At 50.1% G+C, this 17540-nt stretch overlaps 2 protein-coding genes across 3 annotated transcripts in view; one reads left to right on the forward strand and one right to left on the reverse strand.

The window, feature by feature from the left end:
- The window catches only part of CPSF3 (cleavage and polyadenylation specific factor 3), a 43487-nt gene extending 38885 nt beyond the window's left edge, over positions 1 to 4602 (reverse strand). The window contains exons 1-2 of the mRNA XM_044262103.1: positions 4413 to 4602; positions 83 to 146 (exon numbers count right to left, since the gene is read on the reverse strand). Of these exons, the coding sequence (XP_044118038.1) occupies positions 83 to 146; positions 4413 to 4462 (114 nt within the window). The 5' untranslated portion in view covers positions 4463 to 4602. The remainder of the gene's footprint in view (positions 1 to 82; positions 147 to 4412) is intronic.
- A 141-nt stretch (positions 4603 to 4743) lies between these two features.
- ITGB1BP1 (integrin subunit beta 1 binding protein 1) lies at positions 4744 to 17101 on the forward strand. 2 transcript variants are annotated; one of them, XM_044262104.1, is made up of 8 exons: positions 4744 to 4855; positions 7932 to 8044; positions 9046 to 9148; positions 11368 to 11446; positions 13516 to 13652; positions 15436 to 15528; positions 16268 to 16417; positions 16862 to 17101. In XM_044262104.1, exons 3-8 carry the CDS (start codon positions 9077 to 9079, stop codon positions 16931 to 16933), a joined length of 603 nt encoding a protein of 200 aa, XP_044118039.1. In that variant the 5' UTR covers positions 4744 to 4855; positions 7932 to 8044; positions 9046 to 9076; the 3' UTR covers positions 16934 to 17101. The 2 variants fall into 2 exon arrangements, with proteins under 2 accessions (XP_044118039.1, XP_044118040.1); XM_044262105.1 differs by having other exon boundaries at positions 7935 to 8044.
- Positions 17102 to 17540: the final 439 nt, after the last annotated feature.

Below are 17540 nucleotides of genomic sequence, written 5' to 3' on the forward strand. Positions count from 1 at the left end.
AAACAGAGAACTACAGTTCTGGAAAAGATCGAACCCCCAACCAGAAAGAGCCGTACCATTGTCCCAACTACAACATAATTACCATTATTTTTCTTCCTTTGAACTCCAGGATAATACATGATCTTCCTACTTCCTGCCCAGCTCCACTGCAAACATTCAAGGGGAGAAGAAAAGATGATTAAAAACAATCAAAATCAAGCCCAATAAATCCAAACATTTTTACAATGTAAATTATGCCCCATTTGATGATAGCACTTATCTGAGGCAGCTAAGAGTTTGAGAAACTTACACAAAGACAGGGAAGAACATGTCTAAATGGGAAAAGATGGAAAGTGACCCTTGGGAGTTGAGGGATTTTGCAGCTGCTAAGATGGTGAGAGGAGATGGTACAGATACAAGAAACCCAAGGTTAAGTTCAGTCTTCTGAAGGTTAAGGTTAAATCATGATGTAATGGAAATCTGGCAGTGACGCAGATGATGGGCTCATACTTCCAGGATTAGCACTTAAAGGTAAACCTGTAAGCACTTCAAAATTCTTTCGTTGCCTTTAAGAGCATAATATGTATTTACATTTTACATTATAGCTTAAATTTAAATAGACATTTTATTCATAGCCATGCATCTCAGTCCCTTCGCCCTCTAACTTCTAATTTCAAGACACCGGATGCCAAGCACTTCGACAATTTTCCTTTCTTCTTAAATGAGTACAACAGCCTTAAATTCCAATTATCACAAGATGCACCTGAAGTTCAACCTCACCTGTTTTTCCAGCCCCTCACTTTCTCTGATGTCTTTCCCCACTCATCTAGGTAACATTTCACTCACTCATTCAATACCAGTGCAGCATATGGAAATGCCGTGATCTCAGGGAACCTGGGCCACTTCCCGGGAGACACACACGAGGTGGCTCCCCAGCGGAGATCCCAGCGCGGGGCGCCATGTTGATACAGAAAATCAACCAACCGTGGTGCTACCATGAATTCCTGGCCTCCCGCTCTCACTGGCCCACGAGGCAACCTCTTAAGCATCCCTAGCTCAGTTTCCTCTTCTGGTTTCCATAGCAACTATTTCAAACTCTGTCCCCGTTCCCCATTCTCTCTTCCTCTTCACTCGAGGCAAGAGCCTTCTCCAGCTCATCTTTGCCTGTTTCCTCGACTTCACTTACCAACCCACCAGCACTGTGTCTCCCTCCATTTTTCCCGGAGCGATACAGCAGAGCTCGCTTACTGTCCGAGGCCCATCTTGCCACCACGTTCTTCACTCTACATGCTCTGTCCTCCTGAGGCCCCGGACACCGCTGCTTCACAGACTCTGCCCTTCCCATCTACTTTCGCCTCACAATGGACACGTGCTACTGCGTTCGTGCCTGAAAATTAAAATCCTTCCACTCTGATTTCCTTTAGTCCCGTAATTCCTTTCCCCAGCCCCCTAAGAGCTGTGCTCGCTCCCGCTGCTGGTTCCTCACCTCCCGTCCCTCAGTTCCCCGCAGGCTGGCTCTGGCTAACCACTCCCCTGGATCTGTACTTGCGACGTGGCTCTTTGTTGCCAAGTGCAAATAGCCTTTCCTGCCCTTCCTTGTTCCCTTGTTCCCTGCGCAGCCCGTCACCCCTTGCCGACATCCCTCTCTGAGAGCTTCTCCCTTGACATTTCTGAGTCGTGACCCTGGTTTTCCTCCAGAGTTTCCTTCATACTCAGACGCCTCTGCCCACACTTCAAATGTTAGTACTTCGAGGGGCTCTCCTTGGCCCACTTCTCAGGCTTTGTGATCTTTGGTCTCAGGTTTTTGACATGCTGATGACTTCCCAGTCCATATCTGTAGCCCAGATGGATTTCTGAATTCCAGACCTCTGAAATACACTTGGCATTTAGCTCTTTCTCCTGGGCTATCACACAGGCACCTTATGTTCAAATGGGCCGAACTAGTTTTCACCTCAAGTCCCTTTAACTTGTTTTTTTTCCCCAGAATATCCCTCAGATATTGACATGATTGGCTCCTTTGTTTTATCTGGGTCTCAGTCCAAATGCCTCCTCTTGACTACCTTCTCTCGTTTGCCCTTCGCACAACTCTATCATAACATAACTACATGAAGTTACTCTATCTACGTGTTTACGGTTTGTTCCTCACTATGAAAATGAAGACGCCATATGAGCAGAGACATCGTCTACGTTGTTAACTACTATTCAGCTGCAGCACCTGATATGGAAGAAATCTCAAGAAATACTTAGTGACTAGAAACTCCCAAATTATAAACTTTGGAAACATTATGCTAAATGGGAGAAGCTGAAGCCAGTCATAAAAGGTTACATATTATATAATCTCATTTAAGGGAAATGTCCAGAATAGGCAAATCTATAGAGAAGGAGAGTGGGGGCCAGGCGCTGGGGAAGTTGGGGGGAAAAGAGAGTGACTGCTGACGGGTTCAGGCTTTCTTTCTGGAATGACAAAATGTTCTGGAATTAGACAGTGGTGATGGTTGTACAAGTCAGTGAATATAGCAGAAATCACTGAATTGTACACGTCTAATGAGTTGTATGGTATGCAAAGTATATTTCAGCAAAGCTGTTATAACACAAAAGAATTCCCAAATTTATTCCAGACCTGCCCCAGCTCCCGTACTCCTCGAGTGAATAACACAACCTTTTACCAGTTGCCCAACCCAGGAATCCAAGGCATCCTAACACTCCTCTCCACAAATACCCCTTCCAATATATCCGACGAGCTACAAAACTATAAATAAAGATTTCACTTCCTTAGTCTCTGAAACCTACTTCTTTCCAACTCACTGATGTTCGTTTCATTCATTCCAAGCTCTCACTGTTTTTCACCGGCATTATTTCAATTTCGTCCTCCTGGATTCCCACCACCAAACCCACTCTTAGTCATCTGCTACACTGCTGATAGCAGTGATCTTCCTAAGCACTGTTCCTACTATATCCCTTCGATGCTTAAACCCTTCATTGGTTCCCTAGAACGGACATGATGAATACGCAGACTCCTTAGTATATATTCAAGCTGGTCCCTAACAGCCTCTCCCACCTCATCTGCTAATCTTTCAGCCACAGCCACAAGGAAACCAGCCACAAACTGTGACCACTCTCGTTTTCACCTGTGCCACTTCTGCTGCCTGGAACATCCTTGTCCAGCACTTGACCTCTCTTCAATTCCTACTTGTTCTTTAAGGTTCAGGTCATGCACTGTATTTTCCAGGATGCAGGAACTAGCCTTCTCTTCTCAACTTATAGAAATCCCTTTTCCTTAACTCTCCCAGCACTCAGTGCATGCCGATGTGTACATACACTCAGAATACACCACTTACTGAGCACCTACTATGATCCTCACAGTAAGTGAGACCGTATTAATTTCATGTGAGAAAAACAGGTTTGGGGAAGTTGCTGTCCTAGCAAGTGAGAGAGTAAGGGCTGAATTCCAAGTCTGACCCAAAGTAAGGGTCTCCTATTATTCCAAACTGTCCCTCCGGAACTTTTCACTTTGCACTGCAATTCTTTCTGAAAGGGTGAATTCCGTTAACTTGGCGCTGTCTTATTCACATCTCCAGTGCTTAGTGCGGTGCTGGACACTTGGTCAGTGTCTGCTGAACACAGGAAGAGAGGGCAGGTGTGAACTAGGCAGTGGGAAACTTGCGGTCGGTTCCCAGGAGGTGCTCAACTAGTCCTTACGAATGGATGAGCAGACGCAGTCTACCTTCTGAAAAATGCACAAGCAAATGAGAGGCTAACTTGTATCTAAGTGTATGTCTGTGAATTCAAATTGCTTGTCTATCAGGAAAGGTTCTCCACAGCTGTTTCCCCCTTTTAGCCCAATTCCAGATCTGCAAAGCGTTTCCCGGGCAGAAGGCCATCGCCACCGAAAGACGAGCCTTCTCATGGACAACCAAGAGCTGAGTTTTTGTCCTTAACACCTCTGCTCTTTCCCTCTCCCGTCTGTCTTATTCTGCTAGGGTCTGAAGTCAGAACGCCCAAACTCACAGCTAACCGATTCCCTTTCACACCTTGCTTGGCAAACGTCAAGTCCTGGAGGAAATAATGAACAGATTTCGTTCTTCACACCGCCACAGCCTAACCCAGGTCCTCCTCTCATCCTGCCGCCACCAGCATCACCGCCTTCCCAGGCTGGCCACTCTGCAGAGCCCAGGGGCCCCGACAGTTTTTCCCGCCCCCACGACATCTTCTGAGATTGAAGAATAAAGCCAAGTCCCATTCCTCCTAGCTGGCCCGCTCCGATCCACCGCTCTCCAACCCCTTCAGCCTGAGAGGCCTGGCCGGCAGCTGCGGAAAGGCGCCGGCTCCAGAGGCCTGCCGACGAGGGGGCGACCTAGAAGGCCAACCACAAGGCCACCCCGCCTCGCCTCCCACAGCCCGAGGCTTCGTTCCCTCTCTCGCTGGGCCCTTACAGGGGTCGGATCAGCAGCTGGTCACTTTCCTCAGCAGGAATCGCAGACATCTCGGAAGTCTGAAGGCGAAGCGGGGCTGCGGAACAGGTGGCGGGAGTCTTCTAAATAGAAAGCAGAGCCACGGGGAACCAATGGTAGAAAAACCCCATCTACCAAGGGCACAGCTTCCGGCACTTCGGCGCCCGCGACACTAGGCCCCTCCCCTCGACTTCCGGTCGCCGACGCTGGGGCGCGAGGTTCCTCCCCCAGTGGAGCCTGGAGATCTGGGGCGGGCTCAGGCCGCGCCTGCGCGATGTCTCGGAGGCGGGGCTCGGCGGGCGGGGCCGGGGGCGCCGGAAAAGCTGGCGCTGGAATTAGAACTGGAGCGGCTGCCCCAGCGTCGGTTCCCCTGGGTGTCTGACCCCGACCACAGGCTGCCCCGGCCGCGCGCCGGCGGCTGTGAGGTGAGAGCCGGGCCCTGGCCGAACCGGGTCTGAGCCTGGCCGGGAACGCCGGCTCCGAAGGCGGCGCGGGCGGGGAGGCCCGCTGTGGGGCGGATGGGTGGGGCCGCGGGGGCCCCGGTCTCCCCCGGGACCCGCCTTCCCGGGGTCCGGGACCCAGGCCTCGAGGCGATGCGGCGCGGGCCCGCGGGAGGATGCGGTGCCCCCGGTGCGCGGTTCCTGTCTGGGGTGGGCGGGCAGCTCCTGCGGCGACAGGTGTCGTGTGTGGTTCTGCCCTGTGGGACTCGGCGGCGGGAGTGGGAGCTTCCGCGGGGCTGTTTCCCGAGTCAGGCTGTGCCCTGTGGGCGTGAGGAGCACTGCCTTTTCGTGCTGCTCCTGTTGGTTTCTGCACCCTCCCGCCCTACCCCATCCCTCACCGCGAAGGGCCCGGGTGGAGTGGGTCTTGTTTGCTGTCACCGTGCACCTGCACGTGGCAGGCGCAACAGAACAGCGCGGACTAGGTGGGAAGCAGGATGGGGTCTCTCTAGGTGCCGAACTTGGCCCCATTCATGAGTAGCCTGGCGACCTTGGCCAAGTCCCTTGGAGTTTTGGCTTCTTCGTTTGAAAGGGGCTGTGCCACTGCACCCTTGCTGGTCGTTAGCGAGGGTCACTGGTATCTGAAGCACCTCGCACTGGGCAGTACACGGTAGGTGTTCAAGACAGGAAGTTCTTTGGATGTCATCTTCCCAGAAGGTTCTTCAGGTCATGAAGCATGTCCTCTGCCAGCCTGTGCCAGGCATTGGGGTCACAGAGGTGAATTACCTCGCCCCCATCTTTGAGAGCTCACAATGAGATTGTTCTAAGGTAGTTCTAAGTAGGCAACAGCAGGCTAATGCTAGGGTCCGGGTATATGCTCGAGGTGTGGAGTACCAAGCCCTTAGCCCAACCCAGAGGTCCAGCCAAAGCTTTCTAGTTAAGAAGCCACCTGAACTGAGTCTTGAAAAGTGAGTAATTAGCTGACTGCGTAAAAGGCGCAAGGGCATTCCGTCCAGGCAGTTGGGATGGCAGGAGCAAAGCATGGAAACAGAGCAGAGTGCATGCTCAGAACCTGGAAACGCTTTGCATTCCTGAGAGAATAAGGTATGAAGCTGGTTGTGGAAGATGAAACTAGAGAGGTAGATAGGAGCCCCGTTGTGCAGGACCTTGTGGGTCCTGGCAGGGCGCTTTCACTTTGGTCTCTAATGTTGGTGAGCCAGTGAAAGATTTTAAACCCGATAAGGACATCAGATTTGAGTTTGAAAGAAATCATTTTAGCTGGAGCTTGGTGGTAGATTTGAAGTGGCAGGGAGTCCCGTTGGGACACGAATTCCTTAAATGGCACGACAAACTGTGTATCTGTGCATTGTTACGGGTTCAGGATCCAGCCACTGCTATCATCAGCTGATGAAAAAGTTTCCTACACAGCAGTGGTCTAGTGATGGCAATGGCCTGGTAGAGGCGTGGATGAGTGAACTGTTCAGGTGGTAGAGTCAGTGGATCTTAGTATTTTATTCCACGTGGGGCCTGGAGGACTTTGCGCCCTTGGTGATTTCCTGGCTTCTACCAGAAATGCTAGAATTTCCTGAAAGGGAGAGAGGAGAGGTGGAGGAGCTATGGAAGGGGAGATGAAGGGTTGGCTTCAGGCATTTTTGCATTTGACAAGTTTGGAACATCCAAGTGACTGACAATCAGTATCTTTGGCCTCATTTTCATGCATGAATAATTTAGAGACAAGAATGATTTGCTTAAGAATATGCATTGAAATAGCAGCAGATCTCAAAGACTTTAATAAAATGCCTTTCCCTTCCTCAGCTCCTATACTGGTGATGGAAAGTCTTAAGGACTTGCAAAGACATGATAATACCAATGGGGTGATTTTCAAAGCATTCTAGTATTCTGGGGGCTTATAGGGATGCTTCAGGATTTCACTAACAGTAGAATCAAATTTTATTTTAAAATCGCATTTAAAATTATTACATATATTGAAACATATATATTGAAACATACATATATTGAAACACACACTTAAGATATAATGTCCATAAATATAATACATACCAAGATTTTGACCAATCAGAGAGTGCTAACATGTCACTTTATGCTGCTAGGTTAACCCAGTTTGTGTACATCTGGGAATAAGGCTCTCTTGCCATCTCGTCCGTCTGAACATTGTCCCTTAAGGCTAGGTGATCGATGGCAGCAAGCAGTCCCCAGTATAGCCTGATAATTCATCTCCCTCTTTTTATATCCCATGCAGCTAGTTCTCTACCTGCAGCTTATCATCTTCCTGAAACAGAAGTCTCATCCTATCACTTAATTGCTTTTTAACAGTACCTTTCTGTCAAATGCAAAATAAACCCCAGACTTTTGTTGTGGTTTCCAAGAACTTCTGTGGATCTTTCCCTCCTGTGGCTCTGTCCCTCTCCCTCCTTCCTGCTCCAGTGAAAGCCACATTGGCCTGTCACTGTTCCTTGCAGCTGGCATGTGCCCTCAGGACCTTTGCACTTGCCCTACTCTCTGCCAGAATGCTTTTCCTCTGCACTTATGTGGCCACCCTCCCTTCCTTCTTCAGGTCTCCTTACTGTTGACTTCTTCAGAGCATCTTTTTTTGTCTAAAATGCTTACCCTTCCTTGTATCAGTTGCAAATCCTGAACTTGCTTTTCCTGAACTTGCTTTTGCTTTCCTTGTATCAGTTGTTTCTAGCCATGTGTTTGGTTTTCTTGTTGCGCTGTCTCATCCCTCTGAGAATGGGCTCCCTGAGGTCAGGTCAGAGGCATTATCTCCCCCAGCACCTAAGAGATGCTCACTCAGGAATGAGTGAACAAATCAGATTTTCTTGCTACTTCACGAATCAGCAAAAACCTAGAAACAAGTTGTCTGATGGAGCTAATGAAAAAGAGGCAGCTTGGGCTTGGGGAGTCAGTCTTGGGCAAGTGGCCTAAGGTCAGACCCTGGGGAGTAGACTGAGAATGGGGTGTCCAGATAGGGTGGGAGAAACTTCTGATGGGAGCAGGGACGTTCAGTGACTGCCCCATGGTTGACTCATTCCTTTTCCTTCAGCAGGTACCCCGTTTTCCTGAAAAGAATTGACCATGTCAGAATGAGAGGAGGTTCTCTGTGCACACTGCCAGCTGTGGGACCTTTGAAGACAATAAAGTAGTATTCCTTCTACCGTAAGCAGATTCCCTCGTCCCCGTTGTAGGATCCGATCTTCGGTAAAAATCTGTGAGGTTATCTTACTCGTGACGCCTCCTGAAAAATGGGTGACAGGTCTGTCATCTATAAAATGCAGATTATAACCTCCCTTCCGGAGGCCTGCTGAGGCTAGCAGCTGGGAGCCCCCAGCATCATATGCAGCACAGGCAAGGAAAAGCCTTAAAAAAAAGAAAAACATCTGAAGCACCTGAATGTGTCACCAGGTTGTCGTGGGGATAAAAGTGACACAATGTCTTTGGAAACATTTGCTCCATGAACTATTATGCAGATTAGTCAGTAATTTTTCAAGTATAATAGATGTGCTCCTGTGAAATGCACAAGGATAAATTTTGTTTCCGGGGCATTAACAATGACTTACAAAGGGATACATGTAAGACTGACTCTGGACAACGTAAGGTCGCCTCCTTCCCTAGCCTTGTGGGAGAGAGGTGGCGCCTGGGAACATTTTTGTGTCAACTTTTAACTTAAAGATCGCTCAGGACATTGAGAAAAATGCCCCTTTCTGAGAGGCAGCCATGTCCTCTGTGCTAAGCGCTGTGACTCACAGGATGCCAGCCCGAGACAGCAGCTGAGTGCCAGGATCTCGGTTGGTCAATGAGTGCGGTACCTCTTTTGCTCATTCCTGAGCTGATTAAAGAGAAGAAAGGTGCTTGAGTGTTCCGAGTGTGTCTGGCACTTCCGAGAGCAATGATAGGCATTTCACAGCCTTTCACCGCCCCAAGTACGACTGGAAGGTTGCTGTCCTTTTGGTACATCGGGTTAGATTTTTGAAATCTAAAAGGAAAGAAAGAAAGAAGCTGTAGCGTCCAGATTCGGTGGTCAGAGGAAAAGGTTTCTGTATCCAGTAGGAGGAATACACCGCGGCCGGGGAAAGAATTGATGATTTTTATTCCTGTTGCGCATGAAGTGATCTCAGGTTGGTTTTCTTGCTCTGACTAACCACCATTTGTTCTTCTAGGGGAGCTCGTTGGGATCCAGCTGTGGTGAGAATGTTCCGGAAAGGCAAAAAGCGACACAGTAGCAGCAGTTCGCAGAGCAGTGAAATCAGTACTAAGAGCAAGGTAGGGGTGAAACCGGGACCGGAAGCGTGACCCAGTGAGCATTTGGGTTCTCGTGACTGATTCTGCACAAAGCACCCTAACCACCGGGGACTAGGTGTGTTTTGACATTCATTTTTGGCACTAGAGACACAGTCTGTGCTTAATTTAATTTTCTTTTGTTCTGGAGAGTTCCCGAGGTGATTAAATTCACGAACCCGGATGGCACAGGGCGTGTGAATGGTCTCACTGAAACACTGATTTTTGAATGTTCTGCGTGATCGGAACTGCAGGCCCGTGCAGGGGCCAGAGCTCTTGAACTCCGGGGTGTGGGGTGTGCGCGCACCACCAGAATTCTGTTTACTTAATAGCGAGTGAGTTGGATCATGAGGCAAATGCCATGTTTAGGACGCTAAAGAAGTGGGGTCTGTGACTGCGAAGGGACCGTCGAGGCCCGAGTCCTCATCCCTGGTCCTGGTCCGTGGTTCTCAGTTCCCACCCTGAGAGCATGCGAGTGCCAGGACGCCATGAGGCCGGGGAGGAGCCCGTGGGCACCACCCCGGGTACCAGTGGCCACACCACAGGGAGTGGAGACGCACATGACCGCCACTTGGGACTTTCGCTGAGCAGAGATGCTCCTAGCCAGAACCACAGAAACTTGGCACTTTAGGAATCCTGCCTTCGAGTGGAAAGATGGAGTTTTCTTGAAGGGTTTTGAACTGAAGGTAGTCAAGGCCCTCCCTGCTGTTGACTTTGTAGCCTTGGCGTGAGGCCCTCAGCCTGGGAAACTGGTCAGGCCCATTTCCTATTTTCCAGACCAGAGAAAGGATGAAGGGAGACTCGGCGGCTCGCTGTCGGCGGAGTAGATTTTCCGATTCCCAAGGGAGCTTGCTGGTAGCTCGAGATGGTAGCTCCAAGCCCTGGGTTCTCCGTTGTGGCTTGGGGGGTGGGGGCTGGAGAGGGGCAGAAGGGGCCCCCTGCGCGGGACGACTCCCCCCGAAGATGGTGGTGACCCTCCGTGTGGTCTCCAAGCCAAGTTGTGATGGTTGGCTTTGTGCTGTAGGTTGATGTAAGCTCTCCTTGCTGTCTGTTCGGGACGTGGGAACAGCAGACCAGTTTCTCCCTTCCCGCCGTGCTTGAGCAGAGACAGGTTCGCTGGGGATGGGTGGTTTCCAGCGTGGGCGAGCAGTTCCGAGCACAGAAGCTCACTGTTGCTCAGTCCGCGGGGTGAGCTCATCCCGGACGTCCACGTCGGGCTGTAGCAGCATCTTCGTTCCGGTTCCGTCCCCGCTCCCGTGGAGTATGTGCGGTGTTTCCAGTGTTCGGTCCCGCATGTAGCATTACGGGGAACGTCTCTGCCTGCAGCTCTCTCCTCACTTTACGTTTTTCTCTAAGAAGGGCAGTTACCGAAAAAGGGAAAAGACGTATTTATAAGACCTGATGCATTTCACATTCACCTCGATGCACTTCTTGAACATGGAAAAAATCTGAGTATCTTGCTCTTCTAATATCTAATTTAGACTTGAGGTGCAAAGAAGTGAGGGACTGTGAGATCAAAAGTTTTCACAGAATGTCGTTTCCAAAGGACAAAGCCTACCCCGAGCACAGTTCTGTGGAAGCCGCGCCGGCACGTATGAGTCTCCGTGTTTTGCTTAACAATCGTGTTGGTTTTCCTTCGCATCTCTCCCTGGTCATTGTGCTCCGTCTGTCGGGTGGTCTGCACGTGACCGAGCGGGCCAGGCACCCATGGGACCCATGGCAGAGGCACGTGGGTGGGGAGCAGGAGACCTTGAGAGGGGCTGGGCGAGTTCCCTGATGTAACCTCGGGTAAATCGCTCACCCGCTGGCTAGCTCTGCTCGATTTGTCGTGTAGAATCATACCACCGCCTGCATGCCGCGCAGGGTTCCTTTTGGGCATCACGTGGAAGCAAGGTGTAGATTTTCACACCGACCCAAATACCAGGGGCCTCATGAGGAGGCAGGGGTAATGGCTTTGCTCATGCTGGGAGTGTCCACACCGCAGTTACCTGATGTCTTCTGGCGAGGGCAGGTGGGGCTACCTGGGTTTTGAAGTTTGCTGTAGAATTCGTCTTTTGAAAAATCTGCCCCAGTCCATTAGTCTGCCCTGCTTTTGTCGACGCTGATGCAGCTGTCCCCGTTGAGTAATGCGAATACTTGGCAGAGAACTCGCGAGAAGACGTGTCTAATTCTGTTTGCCTTTGTGTGTGTCTGCTGCCTCTCAGTCCGTGGACTCCAGCCTGGGCGGGCTCTCCCGATCCAGCACCGTGGCCAGCCTCGACACGGACTCCACCAAGAGCTCAGGTGGGAGAAGCTGAGACGGCTCCGCGAGGCTCACGTCCTCACCGAGCGGCGCGGTGAATCCCCGCGCACTTGAGGTTTCTCGGTCTCCGCCGTGTCAGGCGAGAGTTTAGAAATGGCCCGAGATCTGGTGGGACGTGGGTTGGCGGGAGGGGGTCGGCCGCCTGCTGCACGGGGGCGATCGGCCCTTCACGGCACCCGGAGCACAAACGTGTGGCCGGTGTCGTGGTGACAGTTCAGAGGTTTCAGACCAGCTTTTTAGGATATGGGGTAGCAGAGTGTGAGTTCTACAGGAATTGCATGGCTCGTGGGGTGCAGGGGAAGCCTCTTGCGGACTGAAAGGGTGGAGGAGCTGCTTCCGCAGAGACCCAGCCGCTGGGGGCCCGCGGGAGCTCACAGTCCTTAGGGCAGCCCCTGTCACGGACCCTTGCAAACGTGCGTGCAGCCACCTGAGATGAGTGCTCCCTACAGATCAGAAGGTGGCTTCTAACCCAGGCCAGAGAACAGCTAGCATCTAACTGGAAATACAAAAAAAAAATTCCTTTTCTTGTCTACAAAAAAGTGTCTTTATACTTTTCCCTTTAGAATCCTAGACTCGACAGTCTGTGGAAAGTGGGGACAACAGAGGGGCGGGATGAAGATAGGAACCATATCACGTACGAGAGAGCACAATTGTCTCAGGTCTAGAGGCCTTAAAAATATTAAAAATGTGGACATCTTTTTTTTTTTTTAACCATAAGCATAACCTAGAAGTAGCCACAGAGTATCGCTTTAACGTGGCAGATACGGGGACGCATGGTGGCCGTGTTGGCCCTGGATCAGTTTCCTAGCACACGGTTCTTCAGCCTGTTGCCTGTGTCATGTACCCTAACATCTGTTCGTGTGAAGGGACTTCCTGTCTGGCATTATTCTGCAGGAAAAAACCTGTTATTTTTATGTAGACCAGGTTTGCTGAGTCAGGAAAACAAGTTAACAGTGAACATAGTAAAGAGGGACAAAAAAAACAAAAAAAGCTTAAATATCTTCATGTATCGTGAAGGTACTCAATCATTATCTAGTCGACATTTTATTTTTCTCCTGTTTTAATTTACTCTTTTTTTTTTTTTAAAGATTTTATTTATTTATTTGACAGACAGAAATCACAAGTAGGCAGAGAGACAGACAGAGAGAGGAAGGGAAGCAGGCTCCCTGCTGAACAGAGAGCCCGATGCAGGGCTCAATCCCAGGACCCTGGGATCATGACCCTGGGATCATGACCCAAGCCAAAGGCAGAGGCTTTAGCCCACTGAGCCACCCAGGCGCCCCACTCCTGTTTTAATTTACTCTTTTTTTTTTTTAAGATTTTATTTATTTATTTGACAGAGAGAGATCACAAGTAGACAGAGAGGCAGGCAGAGAGAGAGAGAGAGGGAAGCAGGCTCCCTGCTGAGCAGAGAGCCCTATGCGGGACTCGATCCCAGGACCCTGAGATCATGACCTGAGCCGAAGGCAGCGGCTTAACCCACTGAGCCACCCAGGTGCCCTTAATTTACTCTTATTGAGATTTTTTAAAAAGATTTTATTTATTTATTAAATAATAGAGAGATGTATATAATATATATATCTTATATATAAGATTCTATATAAGATATATAGAATATATAATAATATATATAATATATAGAGAGAGATATATATAATTACTGGAGAGAGACAGAGTGAGAGAGCATGAGAGGGGAGGTCAGAGGGAGAAGCCGACTCCCCACGGAGCTGGGAGCCCGATGTGGGACCTGATCCCAAGACCTCGGGACCATGACCTGAGCCGAAGGCAGTCCAACCCACTGAGCCACCCAGGCGCCCCTCTTATTGAGATTTTTATATGTCTAGTATATTATGAGTCACGGAGGAGGAGGTTAAATTCCAGGTTCTTTCCTATTACTTCAAGTAATCCTGCATTAGAATTTTTTTTTATTTTCATTAAAGGTTAAGTTCTGATGACACAGTGTTTTTTATTTGTGAAGGGATTGAGGATACTCTCTAATGTAGATATTTCTTTTGAAGTCTTACTGTTAACAGTTTTCTTTCACCTTTAGGACAAAGCAACAACAATTTAGATACCTGTGCGGAATTTCGGATAAAATATGTTGGTGCCATTGAGAAACTGAAATTCTCTGAAGGAAAAAGTCTTGAAGGGCCTCTAGACCTCATTAATTACATAGATGTTGCCCAGGTAAAAAATATATATATATATATATTTTTAAATTTTAGAACATCCTAGAGAATCGCTTTTATCACTGTTAAATATTTACCAAGCACTATGATCATCGATGGCACATGGTGCCTAGAGATGGGGAGTCCCACGGGAACAGAGAGTTCTTTCCTTCAAAAATAGCACTTTTTACTCTGTCGGGGCTCACTGCCTTGTTTAAACGAGGAGCTGAGCGCGCTGACGGGTTATATGCACCGTAGGTCTGTCTTTGAAGACTTCTGCCGGCCTTTCCAGATCTCCCCCCAACTAGCCACCGCCCCTCCAGTAACGTGTCTCCTAGCCGAGGTGACGTGTTCGGGCCCTCACACCGTTAGCAACCAGAGTTGAGGGGCGGTGGGCTTCCAAACATATCCCGGTCAAGAAGTTCAAAAAAAGAAATGATTATGAAGGAAAATTAAGAATGAAAGCGACGACCAAGCCAAGGTGTGAAGTCAGGGCCTCAGATACTGTAAGATCTGTACCCCTGCCAGTGCGGGAGCGGATGGGCCGAAGACAGTTAGTGCTTCCTGAGTTTCCAGAAAATGCCATCGCAGGTCTTTGTGTTTGTTTAAGAAAGGGTCATTGCCCCAAGGGCAGATTCCCTCGCCCGTTCTTAGAGCGCTGGTTACTCTTCAGGCTGTGTGGCCGGTGACTCGTGGAGGAACGGGTCACTAAATTGGAGGCTTCGTGTCCTTGGAGAGCATAGGAGGTCTCTCCCGCCTGAGGGGAAGCAGCCGGCAAATGTGCGTCCCACGAGATCTTTTGCTGGTCCGGGTGCAGGCAGTGTCCTGGTGTTTGGTTTGCATCTGTCATGCCGACGGGTGCAAGCAAGCCCTCCCCGAAGTATGACACTGAAAAGGTCGCTCATGACATCTGCGCCCCAGAAGCGCGCGAGGATTAGCTTCCTGCCGTCAGGACTGCTGAGCTGCTCAGGGCCGTAGACTTTGGGCCTGTCAAAACCCCCTCAACACACTCGCGTTGGTGTTATCCCAGCTCTTGCTTCTTGGAGTGCCCGAGCCCTCCTGTGAGAAAGCACTGGCCAGAAGTTCCCGTAGCCACGTGAGGACCCAGGACTCGTGCATGTGGACACGGCTGCTTTACTAGAATTTCTTCAAGCGGGCAGGTGGTTCCACACAGACAGCTGAGCACGACATCGACTGATGGCCCGCTCTCTCCGTTCTCTTGTGCATTAGGCAAGTTAGGCGGCGTTCTGGTTTAGGAGATAAACCTGGATAATCCTCTAGGGAAGCCATCAGCTGTCACCTGCCGCTTTGTTTCCCAGGAACCGCGCATCAGGCTCACAGCCCCGGGATGTGGGGGCAAGTGGACGTGCCTGCCGACTGGGACGGATGTAAAATGGCTCTCAGGAGTGGGTCCTGCAGCCCTCTTTCCTGATGGTTTCCTGTGCTGACGTCAGCACAAGCCTTGAGTATTTTGACAGCTAAATACCTTTATTTTTCTAATGTGAATATTTAAGCCTGGCTGGGATCTGTGAGAGGGATCGCCGTTTTAAATTAGGGATAACATCAAGACAAATGGCTGTGAAATTTGCTCAGGTCTGTGGACCATGAAAACAAAACCAAATCAAACCCTGGCGACAGTTTTTCTGCTTCTTTGAGGAACAGTTTTTGCTGGGCTGTTGTGAACCCACGTTCTTGAAAGAAAGGGTTTGGATTTGTGATGGCCAGATGTTAAACTTGACTAGCCAGATCTACGGATTTATGGATTTTTAATGTAGCTCACGTGATTTATTTTTACTTCAAAGCAAGATGGAAAGTTGCCTTTCGTTCCTCTGGAGGAAGAATTTATCATGGGAGTTTCTAAGTATGGTATAAAAGTATCATCATCAGATCAATATGTAAGTAAGAGAATTTATTTATTTATTTATTTAAAGATTTTATTTATTTGACAGCAGATCACAAATAGGCAGAGAGAAAGGCGGGGCGGGGGGTGGGGGAAGCAGGCTTCCTGCTGAGCAGAGAGCCTGATGTGGGGCTTGATCCCAGGACCCTGAAATCATGACCTGAGCCAAAGACAGAGGCTTTAACCCACTGAGCCATCCAGGTGCCCAGTAATAGAATTTATTAGGGGAAAATGGGGTTCCAGGCTGGGAGTCAGGCTGGAAGGGCCTACTTGTTCTCTCTGCTTATTTGCGTAACTGTTGGTTGGTAAACAATCCTGGCAACTGGTCTTAAAAAAATGATTGATTTCTTAGGGTGACTGAAGAGAGACCTCCTTGTGCTACTCCCGGATGGTGGGGCCTCCCCCAACCAACACCCCCCACTGTGGGCCCCTGATGTGGTCTTGGCTTAGGAGCCTGTTTTGGCGCAGGGCATCTGTCAGCTTGGATGCTGGGCACAAAGAACAGGACCATGAACTCAGATCTTACTCCTGTCTTTCTGGAATCTTAAGTAGGAAGGGATAACCCTGAAGGCAGACGGCCCCATAACTGACCATTCTGGAATATCCCTTTGGGGGGAAGAAAACCTCTACCACTGTTTTCTGCCAGATGCATAGATACACTCTGCTCAGAGCCTCAGAGTAGATTCTGCTCAGAAGATGCCCACATGTCACGCTTTCCTTCCCTGACTTCCCAGGATGTCTTACACCGGCACGCTCTCTATTTAATCATCCGCATGGTATGTTACGACGATGGCCTGGGGGCAGGAAGAAGCTTACTGGCCCTGAAGACCACCGATGCCAGCAACAAGGAGTACAGCCTCTGGGTCTACCAGTGCAGCAGCCTGGTGAGGTTTCCTGCAGCCTCGCTTGGTCCCATTCATAGGGGGTGGGTAGAGCCAGAGGAGCCAGCCAGTGTTCTCCGCGGCTGGAGACGTGGCAGCCCCGGGCCGGCTGATGCTCGGCGGTCAGCCGGCTGCCCGGACCTGCTGTGCATGGTCAGTTGGGCCAGGATTAGCACTCACCTGTGCAGTTATCTCAAGGGCAGGGCAGCCCCTTCTGGTTGTCACTGTCGTCCCCAAAGGCCCGGTTCCTACACATTGCCTGCAGGAGCTTCTCCCAGAGGGAGCGCAGGAGGCGGTCCAGGGGACGTGGTGACCAGCCCTCCCAAAGCTGTTGGTGTGCAGCTGGGGGGGAGGTGCTGAGAGCGGCACATCTGCGGATTTGCGGGCCACGCTGATTGAGGAGGAGGTCGGTGAAGTCTCTCACTGTGCGTTTTTCACTTACCGCAGGAACAGGCACAAGCCATCTGCAAAGTTTTATCCACCGCTTTTGACTCTGTATTAACATCTGAGAAAGCCTGAATTCTGCAGCCCAGTGGAAGCCAGCCTCGTGCGGAAGGGCAGTGGGTTTCCATCTGCAGTGCTGAACTACTCTGGAGATTGACAGTGATCCCTTGCTTGAGATTTTCTGAAGAAAACCAGTGTATAAAATCGTGGTCTTTTGCTTTTCTATTAAAATGTCTTATTACAGTTAAGTCTCAATGAGGTTGTCTGTTTTCTGGGACTAAAAAAGAAAACTCACCTGTCACTTTTATTTATGAGAGAGAGAGGGAGAGCAAGAGAGAGCACAAGCCGGGCTGGGGGCAGAGAGAGAAGCAGACTCTCCGCTGAGCAAGGAGCCTGATGCGGGGCTCGATCGCAGGACCCCGAGATCACGACCTAAGCCGGAGGCAGACGCTTAACTGACTGCGCCCCCCAGGTACCCGTCCTCTGTCGCTTTTAAACCCAAATGAGCCTAACAGCTAAGTGTGATGGGCGTGCAGGCAGTGAGTGGGTGAGCAGAGAGGGCTCTCTGAGGAGGCCGCTGCTGTGGCTTGTGCAGCACGTGGCTGGGAGCTCTGGTCACCCTGGTTTGGAAGAGCGACACGGCCAGCTCAGGTCACAAGAAGTCAACCTTTACAAGTGTAGG

Source organism: Neovison vison, chromosome 8, assembly GCF_020171115.1.
Source record: "Neovison vison isolate M4711 chromosome 8, ASM_NN_V1, whole genome shotgun sequence".
Taxonomy (NCBI): Eukaryota; Metazoa; Chordata; class Mammalia; order Carnivora; family Mustelidae; genus Neogale; species Neogale vison.

Bases quoted from the DNA above. Each gene is read 5' to 3' on its own strand.
- ITGB1BP1 (XM_044262104.1), top strand. From the start codon at position 9,077: ATGTTCCGGAAAGGCAAAAAGCGACACAGTAGCAGCAGTTCGCAGAGC. The intron at 9,149-11,367 runs GTAGGGGTGAAA...GCTGCCTCTCAG, and splicing joins AAATCAGTACTAAGAGCAAG to TCCGTGGACTCCAGCCTGGG. The intron at 15,529-16,267 runs GTAAGTAAGAGA...CTGACTTCCCAG, and splicing joins TATCATCATCAGATCAATAT to GATGTCTTACACCGGCACGC.